Source organism: Dermacentor albipictus, chromosome 4 (assembly GCF_038994185.2).
Source record: "Dermacentor albipictus isolate Rhodes 1998 colony chromosome 4, USDA_Dalb.pri_finalv2, whole genome shotgun sequence".
NCBI lineage: Eukaryota > Metazoa > Arthropoda > Arachnida > Ixodida > Ixodidae > Dermacentor > Dermacentor albipictus.
This window is the reverse complement of record NC_091824.1, coordinates 21,479,865-21,503,703: the sequence shown is the minus strand read 5'-3', so window position 1 is coordinate 21,503,703 and position 23,839 is coordinate 21,479,865. Positions and strand designations below refer to the sequence as shown.

Here is a 23,839-nt window from a genome sequence, read left to right as displayed (position 1 = left end):
GTTCCCTGAAGCAGTGCCGCTTAAAGAACTCAGCTCAGTTGAGATAGTCAATGCACTACTGTCCATATTTGCGCGAGTTGGTTTTCCTGCGGAAATCCAGTCACATCAGGGCACAGTGTTTACTAGAGCTTTGACGACAGCCTTTCTCGAAAGGTGCGGGGTAAAGCTGTTACACAGCTCAGTGTACCACCCCCAGTCGAATTCCGTTGAGAAGCTCCACTCCGTCATGAAGCGCGTGTTGAGAGCATTGTGTTTTGAACAACAAACTGACTGGGAGCTGTGTCTGCCTGGGGTGACGTTTGCATTGAGGACCGCGCCGCATGTGGCTACGGGGTTTTCGCCAGGTGAGCTAGTGTACGGTCGCTCGCTGCGATCTCCGATTCGCATGCTTCGAAACGGATCGCTGCCCTCTCCAATGGCTGCAGACCATCTCTTCCACAAATGGCCGCCTCCTGCGCTGGAGCCTCGCTTTGCAACAATATTCTTTTGAGGTGCGTTACAAAAAGGGGAGTCTCAACGGTAACGCCGATGGCTTAAGTCGAAGCCCCTAACGTAGGAATCAGCCTCAAAGTTGTTTCTTAGTGATGTTTTTCTTCCTGAGGCAGGATTTTTAAGATATTGCTTTTGTTTAGTGTTTCAAAGTGATGACGTGCTTTGTAGTGCAATTTTTTTCCAATTTGTGGACGCGTTCTGCGTGCTGCTAGACTACTGTAAGAAACTAGGCAGTAGTATAAGAAGGGAAAGAGCCTGGCAGGGCTTAGTGAGGGTTGTGTCGTGCTTGCTGACTGAGCGGTATAGTTTCGGTCGGTTTCGGTTCTAACGCTTGCTGGGAACGAGAACAAAAATGGCAACTCTCCCGAAGTCACTTTGCAGTGTCCTGTGTGAACCTGAACGTGAGAACGAGGCCTTCTCTGTGCGCTGCGCTCAAGAAACGCCGAAGGACGACCGACTTCGGTTATGAGCATCATCGAGCGACATCCCTCCGCACAGCGGATGCAGTCCCCTGACCATCGGGACCTCCTTCTCCCGGCGGGGCGGTCTGCTACGTTTCGCCTACGACGCGCGGTATAGCTGGCGCGGATGCAACGGACGCCGGGGTTTCGTTCAAAGCGGCGGACATTTTGGCCCGTTCAGCGCTGCCGCGACGCCTCCCCGCCAAGCGCGTCCAGGCACGTTTCAATACCACGTGTCTTCGTGTGTGCGAGTGTGTGTGTGTGTGCATGTTGGTCCCCACGCTTGTCAAAGCGCGGCAGCCGGGGAGAGGACTCCTCAAGTGTGAAGCGAGGAGGTCTGACCAGCGCCGGCCCAGCGGATGCGTCACTTCTTGTCTCAACGTGTCTCTCAGCGCGTCCATGCCCCGCCGCCACGTGCGCCTCTGACGAGGCGTTCCTTCTTGCCCTCGACTCCGAGAGTATAAAAGCAGCTGCCCCCGGACGCCAATGGAGAGGCTCCGAATTCTTCCGTCGAGTAGCGTTCTCTCCCGTCTCTCCACTTCGGTCGACCTGACCGGCCGCTCTTTTGCGATGCTAGAATAAACAAGTTGTTCTGTTAGCAGTCGACTCATGCTTTGCCAGGACCTTCGGATGCTTCCAGTTGTGCCTCGGGCCAGCAGGCCAACGCTACCCTTTGGGCTTGCGACCCAGATGCAACACAACCAAACGTCAGCGGGTAGCATCGCGTTGTGCGCTCACGGGAAGACTACAGATTAAGCTGTGCAGGGTGATATGGGCTGGAAAAAGTTTCAAGTGACGAAAGCTTACTGTAAAATTGATTATGAAGAAGGACGGAGGAATATGGGAAAATTTTAATGAGCTTGGAGAGTGTTGGAGTATTTGTATAAGAAAACATTGATTCCCATGGAGGGAAAGAACAAGGAAACTTAACAAGGAAGTATGCGGCCTGTAATGTGAGCAACACAGCAACAAATAACTTCAAGCGGAAGGTAAGATACGCTGAAATAATCTCATGAGTGACAGCAATGAAAAAGAAACCTGCTATGAGTAACAACTTAAGAGGAAAAAACGAAATCAGGAAAGAAACAGTTTATGATAACTTAAACGGAAACCTAATTGCTTTTCGAAGTGAGATCAGGATGGCTTACAACATGCACCTATAAAGCGAGATATAAGAAGGAAGAAGAAGCATGTGCTTGCTGCGGTAAAGCTGGGGAAACGGTGGAGCATGTTTTATTAGAATGTGAAGTTATCTGTTCAGCGCTCGATTTGGGCCCCGCTAGCCTTCTTGAAGGCCTTAGGTTGAGCGAGAGCAGGGGGAAAGTAAGCATGTCTGCAATAAAGATTAGTAAGAGGCGATTGGAAGATGGTTGGAAGAAAAGTAGGGACACAACAAAAAACTGGGACATGCAAAAATAAAGTTCACCAAAGCGGCTCATAAAATTTTTTTGATGAGAATTTATCGTAGGTTTATTTCTCCTATATCCTAGGAAGGGCATTAGGGGACGCCCATAACAAAGTGCCGCTCATAGCATTCATACATCCATCCACCAATCTTGATGGTAAAAATTAACTCGTTGTATACACTCATCTCTCGGACAATGTTTTATTCCATATTTGGCGATGACGTGCAGATATGTTTCAAATCATGTAACATTGGTATCTGCAAACCACAGGTGCAGGTTGCATTAAAGAAATTGGCTTAATGGACTTATGTAAATGGATTTAGAACACAGGCACAGAAAAGTGCGTGTGTTCTCGTCTCATACGTAACAGGCGCGATACCAGTGCAAAGTCTGATGATAATTTGAGAGGAACTATTTCTGGGCAGTGAACATAAATTCTCATCCTATTTTAACTCATCCCCTATTTTAGATAGCTGAAAGCAACATGTCTGAAGACGATCAACCTCTTAAAAGTTCTTCCGCACACAACATGTGGTAGTGATCGATTATGCCTCCTTAACTAGTACAGCAGCCTTGTCGGCTCTCGCCTTGACTATGGTTCTGTAATGTATCATTGTGCAATGACAAGCGCGCAATAATTTCTAGAGCTCCATTTAGGTATCAACCTCCCGACTGCTGCATGGAGTATAAGCCTTTTTAAAGTCTCTATGCAGAGTCAAAGAACTGGTATCACCGTTTGCTCAAGCCATATTCCAGCTTTATATATTATCTTTTATTTATTTTATTTATTTATTTTGTGATACTGTCAATCCCATCAGGGATTTTTACAGGAGTGGGTTAGAAGGGTCTGTAGATATAGTAGTACAGGCATATACATAAGAATACAAAAGGGCACTTGGCAAGAGTAGAGTTTCATGGACCTATGTTAAGAGCAATAATATGGCAAAAACATAACGCACAAAGAGCTTGTTTCAATGTCATATGATATTTTGCAAGAGACAAAAGAAGGATAAGCATATGGTTATACAATTGATAGCATCATACATCATTTCACATCACACATTTCCAAAAACATTTGACAATACAATGATAAAGACAATGATAACATATCATTTAGATAGTGATTGACAATACTGTTGCGCCAACTATTTCAACAAATTTGTCAACAGTAGGCTGATCGACCAATGTCTGGGCTAAAGCATTCCAATCGCGAACTGCTCGCGGGAAGAACGAGAAGCTGAATGTATTGTTAGTGCAAGAATATTCTTGGAGTGTTAGGTGATGCTTGTGACGGGTTTCTCTGGATGTGTTATAGGAAATATAGGTGTTAGAATCCACATGTACCTTATTATGCAGGATGAGATACAAAAATTTGAGTCGGTACAGCATCGCACGACTGCTTAGTGTGTGAAGGCCGATTTCGTATAGCATCTGAGTAGGCGAGTCGGTGCGCCGAAATCGGTTACAGATAAACCGCTCGGCTTTTCGCTGGACAGCCTCAAGAGTGGCGATTTGATTTTGGGCAAAGGGAAACCACGCCACGTTCGCATATTCTAAGATAGGACGTATGATTGTAACATAGGCCAAGAGCTTAGCCTCCTTCGTAGAGTATCGCAGGGCCCGTTTTAAGAACATCAGCTTTCGCATCGCTTTGCTTGCTACGTACTCTACATGAGCCGACCATCCTAAGTCTGATGATATGATAACGCCCAAGTACTTGTACTGAGTGACAGTGTTAAGTATAGTATTATCACAGCCATATGAAAAAGTAAGCTTGGATTTCTTTTTTGTTACTGACATTGAAACTGTTTTATCGAAGTTGATGGCCATTTGCCAGTCTTCACACCATTGCACTATCAGAGAAAAATCCTTGTTAAGACTAATTTGGTCTTGCCGGTTTAGTACTTCTCTATAGAGGACGCAATCGTCTGCAAATAGCCTAATTTCGGATTCAATCTGATTAGTTATGTCATTTATGAACAAAAGAAACAGGATAGGGGCCAAAACGGAACCCTGGGGTACACCAGAAAGTACTGGTACAGTTTCAGAAGCGTGGGAGCCTAACTGAACAAACTGGCGGTGGTCAGATAAGTAATTGCTAATCCAACGAAAAATTGGCCCATCTCCTAGTATATGTTTAAGCTTTAAGAGTAGTTTAGCATGGCAGACACGATCAAAGGCCTTTGAGAAGTCTAGGTAAATAACATCTATTTGTGTCTGGTCGTTAATTGCTTTGGCGAAATCGTGTAATATCTCAACGAGTTGGGTAATGGTAGACAGACCAGTCCTGAAGCCATGTTGGCATGGAAGGAGGACATTGTTTGCCTCAATGAACTGTTTAACGGATTTTAAGATAATATGTTCCAAGATTTTGCAGCATGTACATGTGAGAGAAATAGGCCTATAGTTTGACTGACAAGAAATATTGCCTGATTTGTAGACGGGCACTATTTTAGCAATTTTCCATTCTGCTGGGATACATTGTTCAGAGATTGACTTATTGTAAATAAGGCATAAGTATTTGCTTACAGGCTCGGCATAACGTTTCAGGAAACAGTTCGGGATTCCGTCAGGACCGTTGCACTTTTTATCATCTAAATTTAATAATAGTGCGAACACGCCTGCTTCAGTTACGACTGGAGCGCTTAGTGTTTCGTTGTGCTTTATATTTTCTGGCCTGTAAGCATGCGTAATGCCGTTGTCGGGGGTAAATACAGATTGGAAGAATGTGTTAAACGCTTCCGCTTGTTTCTTTTCTTCTCGAATCTTCTTCGAGTTTTCTTCTCTTTTCTTCTCGAATCTTCTTCGAGTTTCTTCTCGAAACTCGAATCCTGAGCATCCTTGTTGCAGTACTGTAAACGGTGTATCCTGTGCCATACGTGCCCCACAGCGATGAAGTCCTTCGCATCACGCGTGAGGAATCTAAGCGAAAAAATGTATGTACCCAAATTTCTCCTCATTTCTTCAACTTCCCGACTGAAGCTTTTGTCGGCGATAGTATATGCATATGATATTCTCGTTTGCGAATTTGACCGCGACATTGAGCCAGACCTCAAGCTACATCGGCTTCATCTGGATCACGAATGGGTACGGGATGGTCGAGGAAAAGGGACAGTAGGGAACGAGGTGCTATTGCGGCTGCTACTTGATGTCATTGGGGCAGGAAAGCTTGATGGCAAGCTCAGACACCATTACTGCTATTTTCTTGTTTTTTTTTTTAGAATGGCATTCTTCGGTGTTGCCTGCTGCAGCAATGGTTTCTCTTGCGCGGCTGTTCTGCATACCATGCTTCTATAGCCGACTCTGCACTCGTCCCCGCAGGGGCGTCTGCGTCAACAGGTGTTTGGTGTGTTGCGACACCATGTACCCGAGCACACGAGGTTTTGACCCTCCAGCGTCTAACCGCGCGTGGCTTAGCCGTGTCCGCCAAAAAGGGAACCTGGGGCGCTGAGCCGATGAAGGGAGTATGGCCCTTTACGGCCGCTCGGCGGAGGCCACACGCCCATTTGGCCTCGGCTTCACGTATTCCGCACCCCCGGACTGACCCACAAGGGGGAACCGGTAGTTGCCTTTTCCTATCCTCCTCTCCACTCTTATCATTTCTTACTTGTTTTCTATTTTTCCTGTGTCCTAACCATTTCTTTATTACTTCCGATCTTCCAGGCAGCAAGGGTTCCCCTTGTGCGAGTAGACAACCTCGGCTATGTCAAATTTGGTTATAGCGGTGACGTGCAGCTCGCGTTTGCACGGCCTCTTCTATAAGTCCTGCAGTGTCCCCCTCTAGGGCTCCATGGTAGGTGACAGTCGTTACTGCCAAAAAATACACTCACTTAGGTTAGTTTCTTCGCACCTATAACTGATCGCTCCCTGCCGAGGGGGTGCACCAATGATATCTTCGAATGTTTTGATCGCCAAAAAGAAACCTACCCCCGATTTCGTGTGATCCACTCTGAAAAATGCGGAAAACAAGCATCAGCAATCTAACCTTCCGTCGTTTCCAAATCCCTAACTTAGGCACATGGACCAGGCTATATAGCATCAAAGATGGCTACCGGCGATCTCTTCTTGGAAATCCGTTATAAAAAGCAACACGAGAAACTGCATGCCCTAGTGTCATTTGCAGATGTTCTAGCGACAGTGACCACACAACGCATGATGAACACCACCCTTAGTGTAGTTTTTGATGATGACAAGATGACGCTCACGGAAGTTGAACTATTAGAAGGCTTGAGCGATCAGAACGTAATATTGTTAAGAGAACTTTGCTAAGGCGTCACGGAAAAAGATTAAAACAAAACATCTAATACTTACCTTTGGGTAAAAGTGCGCCCCCAGAGAGTGTTGAGACAAGGTATGTAAGATCCCGGTCTGACCATATGTCCCAAGCCCTCTGACATGTTTCAAATTCCAGCAATTAGGCCACAGTTCACAGAACTGATGAAGCTGCCAAACTTGTGCGAAATGCAGGGCTCACGAGTACACCTCCTAATTGTGTGAAAACTCTCTCCATTGAGTGAACTGTGATGGCGAGCACGCATAATACTCGCGGTTGGGCCCACCATGTCAAAAAGACAAAAGAAATTGTCCACATAAAAGTAAAACACATCTCATTCAAATAATTGCACGCAGGTAGGTGTCCTACCAGCCTAATGTCAACTTTGCCGAAGTGGCACGTTAGGGAGCAGCGCCTGTGAAAGATCGGTGGTAGGTTATTCGCACTCTCCGAAACAGAGGGAATGGGGCGACAACAAACTCACCCCGCGTGCATTTATTGATGGTTCGACTGCTGACCGGCGATAAGGTCCACGCCTGATCGACCGTGAACCAGAGGCATGAGATGGGAGGCGACGTACAACCATACACTCAATTTAATAAAGTAAGATCATGCCCGAGGCACAATGATAAAAAGAATATACAAACTACCAGCAGATGGTGCCAAGCTTCGCGAAAGGCGTGCGGGTCACACACAACGCACGCCCTGACGCGACGCGCCACGCAAAGCCCACCACGTGGGAACTACTTACACTCGCGAAACAAAAAAATACGTGACACAAATCAATAATACAAGCGACAATAAACGCGGCAAACACTACGCCAACTAAACATACAAGAATTAACGTGCGATGAATAATTGGGTGAAAGAGGAAACGCGATTAAAAAAAAGATTCCGGCGGAAAGTTCATAGAGTGGGCTGGAACACGAGGCTTATCTGTGGCGTGTTTGCCGAGATCCCGATCTGAAAAGCGTTGGGCTGCTGGTACCTCGCTGCCGAATACCTTGACGGACTTGCGCCATCTGTCGATCGACCGGCGAAGATTTCGTCCTGGAGATTTCAGCCTGCCGACCACATCTTCAGTTGTCTCCCGGTGCACGACGTCGTTGTTCCGTCTCCCAGACAACTCTCCCCGCTCGCCGGGCCTAATCGTCCCTCGTCACCTTCCAGCGACCCACGTGACCAACCCGTCGGGCGAGCTCGGGAACAACTGGGGAGCCTTCTCGATCGCCTTGCAAGCGGCGCTGCGGCCGCGGCGGCAATGGTGGCCATATCGAGAGTGGCGTGGGTACGCACTTTAGTGACAGTGCCACAGCAGCCTCCGTCGCCTGTCCGGTCCACACAGAGTGAGGCGGCACTGACGACATCTGTCCCTCTGTCGGCGGCAGCCAGCATTTCTCTTCAGTCACAGAAGAAGAGGCCATCGTCCTGCGGCATGGTGGCGTCAAGTGTATCGTCCATTGATACGAAGCCCTCTGGTCAAACAGAGCGCTCGCTAGAGTGCATGTCCAGCGCCTCGCAAGAAGTGGTGAACGTAACAGCGATCGTGACGGCGCTTTCAGCGCCTGAGGAGCGGCGCGATTATATTGACCGCTCTAGAAAAGACGAACTTCGTGTCATGGCGCTTGTAGTAGGCCCCGACATTTAAATTTTGTTTCTTCAACACACAGGATTATTACTTCTCCTATAATTCAAACACATATTCTGCAATGTAACGTTAGAGGACTTCCCCATAACCTTGACGATATCGGAGAACTCCTCTAGAGCTACAATCCAAAGCTGCTATGTGCTCGAGCGACGCACTTGAAGCCTACAGATACAGACTTTCTCCGACGATACACTATTTTTGGGAAAGATCGTGACGATGCTAATGCCTTGTCCGGTGGTGTAGCCATCGTAGTTGATAAGAGTGTAGCATGCCGCTTATTTGAACTTCGCACGCATATTGAGGCAGTCGCCCAACAAGCAATAAGTTTTCATCGTCATCATCATCAGCCTATTTTATGTCCACTGAAGGACGAAGGCCACTCCCTGCGATGGCCAATTGCCCCTGTCCTGCGTCAATTGGTTCCAACTAGCACCCGCCAATTTCCTAGTTTCGTCACACCCACATAGTATTCTGCAGTTCTCTACTGAGCTTCCCTTCTCTTGGTACCCATTCTCTCACCTTAATGGTCCAACAGTTATCTAGTCTGCGCAATACATGACCTGCCCAGCTATAATTTTAACTAGTTAAAATCTGCTCGTTGTACATGCCTCCTAATCAACAGCTAACCAAACAGATTTTTATTGCCCAGTGGATCAGATTTTTCAACCCTACATAATCGTAGGTCATTTAAATGACCGCAACTGGATCTGGGGAGACACCCCGTCCGACACAAAAGCGCGACTCACCGAAAATTTTCTTCTAAGCCCCGGTGGCCACATTTAGTTAACCACACCTGATTTTATGTATTTTCTTGTTGTTACAGTGTATTGACTCTTTCTCGTTTTTGTACTCATTCTCAGTGTTGCTGTTATCTTGAGTTTCATTTGTGTCATCTGCCTTATTTCTTGTGAATTTTTAATATGTGATTGTTTACTTGTTTTTTTGTATGACCTTTTTTTGTTTAACTCACTCCTGCAATAGCCCCATATAGGGGCTCCAGTATGTACAAATAAATAAATAAATAAATTTATATAGTAGCAAAATGCGAAAATACCCATGTAGTTAGATTTAGCCACACGTTAAACAACCGCCAGTGTTTCAAATTATTCCGGAGTCCACCACTACAGCGTGCCTCTAAATGAGATCTTGATTTGACACGTAAAACCCCATAATGTAATTTCATTTTTTTTCAAGGACCGTGAAGGGGCACTAGGGCTTCGTGCAGCTACACTAATACATCATAACTGCACAACAAATAATTTATAGTCATTGTGATTGCTTTGATGCCTATATATTTTACGAAAGTTTCAGAAACCCATTTCAGGCCTAATTACAGCCATGCTACATCCACCATTCACAGTCACTTCTCCGTTTCATGACCGATTTATTGGAAACCCATCAACATGTGTATTTGATTCTTTGACTACATCTGGCCTTGCTAATATCCCATGCATCAATCAATTTATTATTTCTTTATTGCTATATTACAGGCTCAAAAGGGTCAATAACTTTATGGAAGGAAACGCCATTGCCAGATAATTTAAAATATTTGTTTTCCCATCATGATCGTCAGCCTATTTTTATGCACACTGCAGGAAAAAGTCGTCCAGCGATCTTCAGTTACACTTTCTTGTGCTGGCCTATTTCAAGTTGTGTCTGCAAATTTGCTTAATTTCATAACTCCGCTTAATTCTCTGAGATAGTCGACTGCGCGTCTTTTCTCATGGCACCTTTTATATCATTCGCAGTGGCGGTAAGCTAAGAAACTATTACCATTTGTGTGCGAAGGGTGCGCGTCACGAGAGATAGTGCAATCGCAATGGGCAACAAGTAATTTTTTATGAACCTACGTCTATAAAAAAAAATACTGGACAGTTTAAGGACACCATCAAATTGTTCGGAGCTATGTGATAAAACTTATAGGTCACTGGTTATCTGTGCCACGGACAGCGTGGCCTGTCCAGCCAGTCCCTTGAAACTCAACTGGAATAGCGGCTACCTTCATTTTTTCTCTGATCTATATCATCTGTTCCTGTCTCTTAATGTTAAATCTAGCAGTTTGCGTTCCTTCACTCGCTGCATGGCCTACAACTTCTTATCAAGCTTCTTTGTTAACCATCAAGTTTCTTCCCTGCATGTTCGTAGACATTTATTTTGGACGATAGCGCTAAGCGGCTGGTCGCAATTTGGTAATGACCGCCGTATGCCCTGTAACCTATCTTTATTCCTTGTATTTTCTTTCTCGTGATTGGTGCCCCCCGTGAGTGACCTAGATGAACGTCGCTGAACATATGGCGAAGGCAGACTGCCGATCAGGAATTCTTCTTCTCTTGCGGTTAAGTTCTTGCTTCAACCCAGTTTGGTCAATTATGCAACCACTGCTTTGAAGGAATACGCTTCGGCAGGCTGTGTCTCTACCAGAAGCATGTGTCTGAGAGCGGACAAGGGGATAAATATATAGCGTCTGTTGCTGAATTTTATTTAGTTTGCATTGGATGTTGCCTCCCACCCGAGATTTGGCATCTGCATAATGCGAAATATTGCTTTGTTTCTTTGCAGGTCCTTGCCATACTTGTACAACTTGAGTGATATCTTTTGGGCATTAGGCAAAGCTCGTTTAAAAACGTGATTATTCGACATGCGCACTGGAAATTATTATTTTTGTTTATTTAATTAAGAGATTATAGCATTTCTGTGCGAAGCCTCTCTGTATGCTTCAGAAAAAAATGCGGAATCGCGAAGTGCAACAGGTAATTTCGTGCGAACCTGCACACAGAGAACAAAATAAATGCGGAGTAATTTAAGGGCACCATCAAACTTTTCGCAGGTGTGTGATAAAAAGCCATTAAGCTTACAAGTAGGCATGATTACGTACATATTTTACGGTATACTATGTTTCCAGCCAGTGTAATGCGTGTGACAACGTTTATTACTGAATGTCCTATGAGGCACAATCTAATTAAGCACGTCGAGCTAACGCTGCAGTGGGTAATCATAAATTTTTAGCAGTTTTTTGCCACCTAATAATTGGTCATTTGATTGAAGTAACCTCTTTATTGACTGCTTGCAGATTCTGAGAAACCTTTCAGTAAAGGTTACTCAGAAGATAATTCAGGACGTGCTGCGACGTGAAAATGTCCGCACGGGCTGCCGAGATCCAAAAGTGGTGAGTTATGGGCTTTCTCGCCTGGCCTTTCTGACCCCAAAACTTCCATAAGAATACAAAATGAGGGTATCAGCGTATATCAGCTGTCGTTTAAGATTCTATGTATCATTATAGATTCTTCATTGCGTTCATTCTGAGGCAACGGACGAGCTTAAGTAGGTATACAGCTTGCTTACACTAGTATAATGCCAGCGCTAATAAAAACGACATTATGTCATGAGGCCATGTTTGATTGCTGTAAATGACGAAAATGTAGACACAAATAAATGGAAACATCAAATTATGGCGTTTACGCACGCCATAAACACGTGGCCTAGGCGAGATGGCGTGGTGCATTCAGATTAACTTCAGCCGCTTGGAATTTCTGCACGTGCACATGAATCAGATCGCACGGACGCTCGAGTATTTTCGCAATATGCTCCATCAAAATAGCTTAGCAGCGGTCTAAACCCATATCAGGGACCTCTGACGTGGCAGCATAACGCCAAACTAACAAATTACACCTAAATAATTCCCCCTTCCCGCAAAATAATTAGACGCGACCACACTGGGCGAGGAGGGGGCGTTGCCGTTATCGCAAAAAGGGAGATAAATTGTGTCCGGCGTCCAAACATACAACATTACGAAAGCATTTGGTTTGGTGTTAAACATCGAGATTTTTATATTTTTGTCGAAGTCGTGTACAGGCCTCCCGAAAGCCCAGTGTCATTCATGGAATATCCTGCCATCAACCTAGAGCGCGTGCTCCGACTTAATCATAAATTTCGATGACCGGTAAATTCACTCTACCTAGCGTTGATTGGGAACAGCTATCAATCTCTGGCTCTCATGATGCTGACAGTGCGCACGTCCTGCTTCATTTTACGTTCTTTCATGATATTAAACAGCTTGTATTACATCCCCCACGTGTCATACACCTCAAACAATCGATTCCTGAACTTGTATTTATCAAAGGCTTGTTGGAAAATCTTACTGTTGTCTTAACTGAAGGTATAGCTGATCATAACCTTGTACATGTGGACTTAGAAATACAAGAATGCGTCGGAGTTACACCCATCACGCAGTCCTTTCTGGACTTTCAATCGGCTGATGGGGAATTCGTTTTGGATTGCTTGCAATTTTCCCTTGATAAATTCAAACACGATGATGACGTCACGCTTCTCTCGGACCAATTTAACTCCGGTAAATTATATTAGGGGATTTTACGTGCCAAAATCACTGATTATGAGACACGCCGTAGTGGAGGACTGCGGAAATTTCGACCACCTGGGGTTCTTTTACGTGCGCCTCTATCTAAGTACACGGGTGTTTTCGCATTTCGCCCCCATCGAAATGCGGCCGCCGTGGCCGGGATCCCATCCCGCGACTTCGTATTCCGCAGCTCAACACAATAGCCACTCAGCAACCACGGTGGGTAAGTTTAACTCTGTTATTAACTATTGTATTGATAAATTCATACCGACGCATAGAAAGAAAACTAAATGTCAGAATCCATGGATCACTCTTGAAATCACTCATCTCAAACGTAGAATAAAGCGCAAACGCAAGTGTAAGCTGGCTCAGAATACCGAATTACGCTCTTTAAGGGATGCTTTACTCATAAAACTGCGTAACGCCCGTGACAAGTTTCATAATCAGCCTATGATTACATGCTTTAAAAAAAACTCCCCAGACAAGTTTTGGCGTTTCCTGCCCGACTCTAATAGAAGTGTTCAGCTGCTAAGATAATCAACAGCATAAATTCTTATCTTAATGACATCGTCAAGGAATCGCATGACACATTTTATAAAGCATTCACTCCACCTTCAGATCTCAGCGCCCATGTTAAATCATATACGCCGTCTTCATCTCAATCAATTCCTGACGTTTCAATTAGCTGCGAAGGAATTCTTTCTACGTTAAATGATATTGACGTAAAAAAAAACGCCTAACAAATTCCTTCGACGCTACTCTGAACTAACTTCTGAATTCCTATACATTATTTTTAATGCATCCCTTAAACAGAACTGCGTACCAAACGAGTGGCTCACGGCTAAGGTAATACCGGTGTTTAAATCAGGTGATAAACTTATTCCGAACAATTACAGACTCATTTCCCTCAAAAGCACATGCTGTAAGCTCTTGAAGCATGTTATCGCTATTCACATATCTAACCACTTGGAAGCGAACAATTTTTTTGTTGATTTGCAGCATGGCTTTCGCACCTCAACTCAATTGTTATCTATTGCACACGACTTTGCCAGTGCCATAGATGACCGCCTGCATATTGACGCAATATTTCTTAACTTTTGAAAGGCATTTGACCATGTCCCGCATGCAAATCTAATTGAAATTCTTAAATCACTTGGACTACCAGAAAATATATTGCATTGTATTCAAGCTTATTTAGTGAATCGTTTTCAGTTTGTGGAAATCGATGGTGTGAAATCTAATAGCCTGCCTGTATTATCTGGTGTACCACAGGGGTCAATGTTGGGACCCCTGCTGTCTCTTATCTATGTATATGATTTTACTAAAGATTTGGAGCCTAACGTCAAGGTGAAATTGTTTGCTGATTGTTTCATTTATTCTGCTGTCAGGAGTTCTTCATGCCAGGATACACTTAACAATAGTCTTTGTAAACTCGCGGACTGGTGCGATGACAGATTAATGCAAATAAACTTTTCCAAAACTGTGTCAATGACACGAACACTGAAACAAAAACCACTACTCTTTACTTACCACATTCGCAATCGGAACATTGAATCTATTACCTCCGCAAAAAACTTAGGCATAAGGATCAACAGTAACCTGAAATGGTATACCCATATTAACAACATATGCAAGAAAGCTTTATTAAAAAAGCAACTGTGCACGCAATTAGTTCCTGCGTTTTTATCATGCCCTACCACTGTGCGTCGTTGAAACACTGCCAACTGTTCCTGCGCCTAGAATCCGCATATTTGTCTGTCTATCTTTGGTAGTAGTTTTTTTTTCTTTTTACTGTTGTCATTGTGATTGGTATATTTTATAGTTTTTATGTGCAGGTTTGCCATATGTATAATGCCATGCAATATTTTTTTGCGTGTTATCCTTTTCCCTCCCAACATTATATTTGCCGTCATACCACATTATCATCGATTCCTTTCCATTTCTTTGTGTTCAATTGCAAATTTTAAGCGTATGTTTGTACACTCACAAGTTACTTTGCACTTTTTATTACCCCCCTTACTCAATGTCCTGTCAAGGGTGTTGTAAGGTATGTTCAACAAATAAATAAATAAATAAATAAATAAATAAATAAACATTGCTTTCTACGCAGAAAGCTAAAGAAGTCACCTTCATCTGTCAAGCAGCAAGCTTACGTTCCCTCGTACGCCCAGTCCCATAGTATGCTTCCACAGTGTGGGACCCGTTCATTATTAAGGAAATTGATAAACTTGAACGAACTCAGCGCCTGGCTGTATGTTTTGTTTGCTCCGATTACAAAGCATCATCATCAGTTTCTGGCATGTTAGGACAACTTGGACTGGATCCGCTCCACGTACGTCGTGAAATTGCCAGGCTTAACTTTTTTTTACTCGTTTCATAATCAAACAGGTTTAGCAAATGCCACATATCCGATGCTCCACAAAGGTCGTCGCGTATTTTTCATTCTAAAGTAGTCCAGTCATACTTTGCTCGTATAAAATTTGTCAGAAATCATTTTTTTCATTTACGAGCGAAGAAGGGAATCATTTACCGGAATTTGTTGTTCAGAATCAGAATCAAAAATTTAATATTAGAAGTTCGGTCACAATTATAAGTACTTAGTATGCAGAAGGAGGTCCCATAGTCAAAGACTGTATCGGGACCTCCTGTACAAGAACAGTTATTGTAGTTAAAGGGCCCCTGAAACGGTTCCGACAAATTTTGTAGACGCGTAGGGTACAGCTTAAGTAGAACATTCGCACCACAATTTAAGTGAAGCGTTACGTATTAATCGAGCTACAAGCGATTATAAGTTACCCTCCTCCCCAGCCATGCTTTTCCTCCTCAACTCGTCCGCCGAGCGAGCGGGGCTAAGCTCCGCCTTCACTGGTCCTGCGTCACGATGCGACGTCACATCGTCGACTTCCGGGTGTTTTGGAGCCCGCCCCCGCCCGCGCGAAACCTCTCCGCTAGCTGCTTGGCTGTCGACCCCAAGCGAGAGCTATCGAAGCAGCGTGCGTTGGGAGCATTCTGTCGTAGCGCCGAACGTGTCTGGTATTCCGTTAACCACAGGCAAGCTGGTCATTTCGGCAAATGACTGGAGGCATAAACTCAAGCTGATGACGGAACTTTGGCGTAGACGTACGTGAGCGGCCTGATCGGTCTGCATGGTCCAGACACTTGTTGGCGCAGCGCTTAACCAGTGAAACAAAGCGCTAATATTGCTCTAACGAAGTGTAAAACATTTTAAACATTTATAAAAACAACGTGTTGATGATTACACTCCTGCGAAAAGTACGCACCAGCAGCAAAGAAGGAAACGCTTCGTTGCTGCTACTGTGTATGGTTGAGCTCTATGTCACCAGGTGGCTGCACCGTGCAGACCATTCACATTTGCCCTTCTGCTCATTTCGGCTCATCCCGTTACGGCACAGTCAAGCGGCCAGATCCTGTCCCCTTGCGCTTACGTTTGCCTTAATACGGGACTCGCGAAACGCTATTGCGTTAGTAATCTTCCGATGTAAAGTGACTGCCACAAACGCGCAAATCCTGCGCAGCAGCCAGTTCGCTCGTACGCTGCCTTGCAGAGGGACACGATGTCGCAGCTTGACATATTGCTAGTCGCTACGTTTGCAGCCCACAAGGCAACAAAGTCGAATCATAGTGCTCGCGAAAAGACTGACACCAACTCTGACCGCGGAGCTCTCGTCAAAATGGAGTACGTTGTAACACAAGCAGACGACACTTGCTGTGTGCCGGAAGTCCTTAAGTGTACTGAAAAATTGTTCTTGTGCATTCTCTTTATGCTACTTTCTTTTTATAAAAACAAACTAACTAACATTCCAACTATTACGAAGATCATTTGTTTACCATAAAGTTGGAAAAATTATCGACCACGCGCCCTGGTCAGCCAATCAGATAGCTCGCCCATGTGACGTAATATGGGTTATTTGCATCATATGGGTAGGGGCGGCTTAAAATTCCGCCGAGCAGTGCGCTGCGATCGACAGCGATGTGCACTTTTAAAACCTTATAATAAATTACACGCTTTACGCGGAGCACTTAGATGTGTCAATTAATGATCAGAAGGACCTACTCTAACGACTCAGTACGTTTGTAGAAAATCGCCAAAATCGTTTCAGGGTCCCTTTAACAACTAAAGGCAACAACAGCATATAATAAGGAAGTATACAAGCAACAAGAAAAAAATGGTTACAGAACAAAATACATGATTGAATACAAAAAATAACAAGGTTTAGCATATGTCATGGTAGCAGCAAAATTGTGCGCGAACAAAATACCAGCAGTTTGTTTCCAACAACAAAAGAAAGAAAGAGGAAAAAAAGAAAAATAAAGAGAAGAAAAAAGCGAACAATGACCGACTACAGTAATCCTTGTCGTTATTCTGTCAATAAAAAATGCATTTTTTGTTCTCTTTTAAAATGTGATAAAGATCTTGAGTTTTTTATTGTGAAAGCAAGCGTGTTCCATATTGATATGGAAGAGAATTCTAGAGTCTGTTTACCATAGTTAGTACGGATTCTTGGTAAAAGAAAATTGTTATTCAACGCAAATCTGGCGGTACTATGAATCATCAGGTTAGAAGGGGAAAATGGGATCGATGGTAGCTCATTATTCACAAATCTGTAGAAAAAAATACCTAGGTTGTATTTAGTGAGTCCAGATATAGTAAGGATGTTATTCTCGTGTAGTAGGGAAGTGGCATTAGAAAAGCCTGGGCTGCAAGTAATTATTCTTATGGCTCGGTTCTGAACTGTCTGGAGAGATGCAGTATGAGTATTATAGGTGTTACCCCAACATATTATGCCATAAGTAATGTGAGAGTGGACAAAAGAGTGGTAAAGTGAGAGTAATGTTGCACGTGAGAAGTAAGGGCGTGTTTTAATTAAGATGCGTATACCATAAGCTATTTCCTCTTTTATGTGAGCAATATGATTGTGATATTTCAAATTACAATCAAGTAGAATACCAAGAAAAGATGAACATTAACTTGGAGGAAGGCGGTGAGAACCGAAAGTGATAGGTGGAATGGATGGTATGTTTCGCTGATGAGAAGTGAATACAACAAATTTAGTCTTAGTTGCATTAATAGATAACATGTTAACATTACATTACCTTAGGATATTTTCTAAGTCAGCATTTAACTTATTAACGAGAGAGGAAATATCTTTATGAAATGTGAATATAGTGGTGTGATCTGCGCACAGAATGCATTTTGTGGAAGAGAGACAGTTAGGTAAATCATTAATATAAACCAAGAATAGAAGTGGCCCCAGGATAGATCCCTGGGGCACACCAACGTTAGTAATTCGCTGTCTAGAATAAGCGTTGGAAATGGAAACAACTTGAACTCTGTTATATAAGTAGCTTTTTAGTAGTGAGAGGGCAGGCCCACAAATGCCAATAGCTTCGAGCTTCGAAAAAAGGATATTATGATTTATGCTATCAAATGCTTGCGTTAGATCGATAAAAACTGAAGCGGCAAGAAATCCTTCGTCGAATAATTTTTTTAGTTGATCAGTAAGATGAATAAGTGCCACCTCTGTGGAATATCCGTGGCGAAAACCAAACTGGCATGAAGAGAGAATTTTAAATTCAGAAAGGTATTTCGTTAGCCGTATTCCAATTAGTTTCTCAATCACTTTCCCAAAGAATGGTAGAATGCAAATAGATCTGTAATTATTTATTAATGAGCTATCGCCTTTCTTAAAAACTGGGATGATTTTGCCACGCTTAAGTTCAGAAGGAAATAAACCAGTCCTGAAAAATAAATTAACAATAAATGAAAGTATATCTGAAATTAAGTGCACAATTAATTTACTATTAGCAGGGTGGACCTCATCAATTCCAGCGCTTGTCACTTTTAGATTACTTATAACTGCAGTTATTTCTTCCGGCGTTGTAGGAAATTAAAAGAATGAATGAGGTACACGGTTCATGCTGATGGTATGTGTAGGGGAAGGTAAAGTGTTAGGAAAGAAAAAACTACTAAAAGCCTCAGCCATATCTGCAGGGGAATTCAGCTCGACTCCATCATTTAAAATTCTAGATACTTGGTTTAGTCGTGTGTTCCTGTTTAAGAAAGAGTTGACAATCTCCCATTTTTTTTACTGTTATTAGCCGCCTGTAAAAATTTTTGCTCGAAATAGAATCGCTTAGCTGATTTTAGTTCACAGGTAAGAGTGTTACAGACGTTTTTATAATGGGCACGTAAGTTCATGTTAAACGGTTGGCTTTTGGTTTTCCTATATAAGTTATGCCGTTTGCGCAAAGCTATTAATAACTGCTGCCGGATCCATGGATTGTGAGAAAATGCTACAGTTTTTTTACATTTCTTTTAGCAGATGAACTGCCGTAGGTATGATATAATACGTGAAAAAAATTAGGAAAATTCTTTCTGTGGGTCGTTTAGTGATCTAATTTCAAACCAATTTGTATTAGCAACAGCAGTTATGAAGCTGACTTTGTCCAGAACGTCTTTAGTATGTGTAAGTCGGCAAGGTCGTACGTTGGAATTGAAGCGTAAGAGCAGGGGATAATGATCCGTAATGTCGATTTGCAAAACTCTTGCCTCTCGTGTATGAAGGAGATTAGAAAGAGCATGATCAATAAGTGTACCAGTGCCGTTAGAAACTTCCCGTGTGGGGACGTCAATTAAACAATCATATCCGTAGCTATCGAACAAACTAGTATAGTGAATACATATGGGTGATGTTTCATCTAGTATATTAATATTTATATCACCCATCATAACAACATTCTTATTTTCTACTGCTATAGTGTGTGAGATATGATCAAGATTAGTACAGAAATCATTAACTGATGATGAAGGAGAACGGTAAATGCAGCCAACTATGAAATCCTTGTTGTCCTGAGCAAGAAAGCAGCTACTGAATTCAATCCAAACAGATTCGCAATTAGTAATGGTTAAGGATAGGTCATGTCTTCTTCGATAAGCAATATTAGGAGAAACAAATATGGCCGCACCACCGTGACAGCTCGTTAATCTATTGCAGTATTCCGATTTATAGTTAGGGAAGCAATATAAATTTTTGTCGTCATCAGGTAACCAGGTTTCAGTAATGGCAATTAGCGAAAACGGACTAGTTAGCGGTCCGAGGAAATTATCGATTGAGTCAAAGTGCTTACGAAGACTCCTCGCGTTAACATGAATGATGGAATGAAATCCCCTCGAAAAGGAATTTACTTGATGAGGTTTCAGTAGGGCAGCCATAATTGTTATATCAATTGGTTAAACAATGAGCTCTAGTCTGTTTTGGTTAGGTCAGATTCGTCTCGAATGCGAAGAACTTTGCTGCTAGTGGTTTTCCTAGCCTTGAGTTGGCAGTTGTCCGTCCAAAGGAACATCCAGTTCCTTTCTTTCTTCAAAGTTAGGGCTTTCGAAAAGAGAGCCTTGTTGGATGGGGTTAGATGCTCATTTACAAAGACAGGAGCATTAAATGAGCCAGAAATCCAATGTCACTAAGACAGAGTTTGGCTTTACGCGCCTTGCTCACAAGATCAGCTTTCTTAGCTCTGGAGCAGAACCGTGCAATTATATATATTTTTTTGTCGTTAGCTCTGGTGGGTACGCGATGAACAATGTCCAGATCGCTAGGCGATACGGGACAGCCAATTTTGTCTCCTACTGTTGTCATTATTGCCATACAGTCCTCTCCTTGGGAGCAGGGAATGCCCTTGATCATAACATTGCCAAGCCGAGAGTACTGTTCGAGCTCCTCCATTCTGAGAGTCAATGACTGGTTTTGAGATTTTAATTGTTTTTTCTCAGCAATTAGGCTTGTATTTTGGCTACGCAGTTCTTCTACAAGACCGTTCAAGTGCTCGGCACTTGTATTCAAGGAATCAACTCCCTTTTTTTAGCTCGACAACGTCAATCCCAGACTTCTTCATTCTTAGCAAGATCTTACCAAAGACTAGTTCATGCGTGCTTTTAGTCATGTTGATAATCTTAACTTCCAGCTCCTCCATTTTTTTTTAGAGTTCTGCATTCGTTGGCATGTTATGAGTATTAAACAGAGACTCGGATAGGAAAAAAACAGAAAAAAAACAGTTGATGGCAGCAGCAGCAGCAGTGGCAGAAAAAAAAGGGGATACAAAAACACTCAGGAATACCTGCGCGAACAGAGGAATCAGGCTTCAGATGTGGGTCATGCAGTGCCGCTACTGCCAGTGAAGAGCAGGTGTCGATGTCGGCTTGTTTATAGGGCGCGCAGCGATTGCAGAGATCTCCAGCGGTGATTTAGCCGATGCCAGCAGCAGACCACGAAGTGGCTACGCAGCCGCAGATTCACCCAGTGTGGATGATTCAGCGCCGTCCAGGGAAGCAAGGCGGCGGTATGGCACCACGAAGATGCACATATAATGTTTCATCTGAAAATATGTTCTAAAAGCATCTTTTGTAAACCCTTTCCTGCTTGGGCAGCATTGCCGCCTGCAGTAATGTGTAAATAAATAAATAAAATAAAATAAACCACTCCATCAACACGATCACCACCACGGGGGTGGTCACGAATGTATATTTCCGTTTTATAAAACCACTCAATATAGGTAAACGTCAGTAATACGTTTCTCAATTTCTTTTAGCAAATTTTCATCGAACATCTGCTGAAAGGGAAGACAAAGATGGTAGAGTAATGTGTTCAATCCTTTAACGAAGTAAGCAGTTCACCACAGTCGTCGTAAAAGTTACACAGGACAGACCACATGAACATTGCTGGGCATGTCCTTGCCGATCCCAGATATCCTTTTGAAAAATAAACGCGGCGAAACGCTTTAACACAACCCGCACAACTTATTTGTCAGTAAAACAAATCTTACGTTAGCTCAGCCTGTTGTTCATATTGAAAGCGCGAATGGAGTCGATTTGTGCTCGGGATTCTACTCGTGCAGGCGTTCCTTGGCCCTGAAGACAGATTTTCCATGGGATTGTTAGCAGCGACAAAGACTGCGCTCAGCTACTCAGGTATACTGTAGATTGACGGGGTGTCACAGTGTTCCTTACCCTGTTTCAACTGTAGTCTCGAGGAAACCTTCTGTGCTCGTTCTTTATGACCCATGGTGATGACACAGTTATCCTAATCAGCAAGCCAGTTACGATACGATTGTTTTCTAGTGACTGTGTTGTATGTAGAGCTCAAAACTCGTGAAATGACCAGCAGATACTGAATTCAGACCTGGTACTACTCTTTTATGTTGTGAGCATCAGAGTGTGAATCCTTCCAAGGAAGAATTTCTATTTATGAGCGTCTCTAGAAGTAAATCTTTCTTCCACATCAACACTGCGTTTGAATCACTTACTGATATCAGTGGATACATACATCTCGACATCAGAATAACTAAAAGACATACAGAGCAGTATATTTCATGGTCACCAAAATGCAGCGCACACATTAGAGACAAAGAGGAGGAAATGCGCGACACGAGGGCTGTCTCACAACTGAAGTTGTACTGGGACGTATCATATATATATATATATATATATATATATATATATATATATGATACGTCCCAGTACAACTTCCGTTGTGAGACATATATATATATATATATATATATATATATATATATATATATATATATATATATATATATATATATATATATATATATATGTGTGTGTGTGTGTGTGTGTGTGTGTGTGTGTGTGTGTGTGTGTGTGTGTGTGTGTGTGTGTGGAGAAAACGAAACAGACCTAAAACTGCAGAAAAACCAGAACCAAACCACTGCGCTGTATACTAGGAAGGTACAAACAGTAGGTGTGACGCGCTCTCGATCGGTATGGGCAGTCCAAAACTACCTATCCATGTAGCAATATTCAGTATAAAGTAATCTTAGTGATTCCTGGCCGACGCATGCGTCTTTACTTCCTAATGAGAACCGTCCCTGCTGGTTCATGGGTTGTCTAGTCCTTTCGTTTATACAAAAGCAAGCGTTCACTTTTTTATAAACCTGCATACAGCGTCCCGAATAATTCCTTGCACGTGTTCGAAAGAAAGATTTTGTGTTCACGGCTGCACTGTACTATTACGAATATTGCAAAAAGATCGCATTTTGGTGTCGACTTCGTTTGGTACAACATTTGGCCAGTTAATTGCCTGGTTTTCAAGAATAAAGGGCAAGTTTACCTTTGCCTATGGGGATGCGTGCTGCTGCCGGCACTGCACAACCATGAACTTCTTTCGCCGCTTACCGTTAGCTACAGAAAGCAGCGTTTCAAGGAGGGCAGTCACTGTTCTAGGAGGGAGCAACAAGCGACAGCCCTCCCTGAAACCCTGCTTTCTGCAGGACACAATAATGCTTGCCTACTTATTGTCTTGCTCGTTATACAACTCCATATAATCAATAATATCCTGTAACGACTGACTACGGCAAGTCTCTTAGCCATGTGTAGATGTTGGTCGATCAACATAGCAAATAACTCAAGCATGCCCGCGCAGAAATCAGTTTTGCAGGCTAGTAGACTCTCAGAAGACTGTTGTATGGGTCTGATATACCGGGTGTTTTTTATAAGGCTGATGTTTTTTAATTGTCTGTGATAGATAGCATAATTCCAACCCTTGATTTAGGTTACTGAAAGAGGCGGCCATTATTTCTACAAGAAATAAAAATGACTAGTCAAATATAGAACATAATTGCCCCAACTAACCCTTCATTCAATTATTTTACGGAACATATTGAAATCTTCGAATCATAACCCATGAATTAGCAAGGCATATCCATTTACAACGAATTCTCAGGACTGCACCAGTTTTGAGATAACTTTCTAAGTTTACGACGACCGCAGTGGTGTTACAGTTACTTTAGCGCTTCATTGCATAACATAGTGCTTTATTAAAAGAAAGAATGGTAATACATTTCGTCGGACACTTCGAAAATTATTATTGACACGTGGACTTGTCTATCTCTTTCGGATGAGCCCTTATCCCAATCTAGCAAGTGTTATCACTCAGCCCGGGACGCGCCCACGTGTATCGGAAGTCTCCCGAATGTTATTGATGGTTCTGTTGTCACCAAAGCTCGTGTAATCTGACTGCTTGTGCGACGCGAATTGTGTAGAACTTTCAGGAAGACACGCGGGCACCACCGTTTACTCTGGAAGCTTCGATTAGTCGTGTATAACAGCCGACGCGCTTGGCCGGCAGATTAGATTTTTGACGATCGCCAATTGCGTTGTTCTTT

The 23,839-nt window shown here is 43.1% G+C and overlaps 1 protein-coding gene across 10 annotated transcripts in view; it reads left to right on the top strand.

Moving 5' to 3' along the window:
- LOC135915137 (uncharacterized) overlaps positions 1-23,839 on the top strand; it is a 140,740-nt gene that overhangs the window by 91,114 nt on the left and 25,787 nt on the right. For 9 of the 10 annotated variants that reach the window (XM_065448139.2, XM_065448135.2, XM_065448134.2 and 6 more), the window contains one exon: positions 11,351-11,446. The exons of the other annotated variant lie outside the window; for it this stretch is intronic. In XM_065448139.2, the coding sequence (XP_065304211.1) occupies positions 11,351-11,446 (96 nt within the window). The remainder of the gene's footprint in view (positions 1-11,350; positions 11,447-23,839) is intronic. 10 annotated transcript variants of the gene reach the window in all.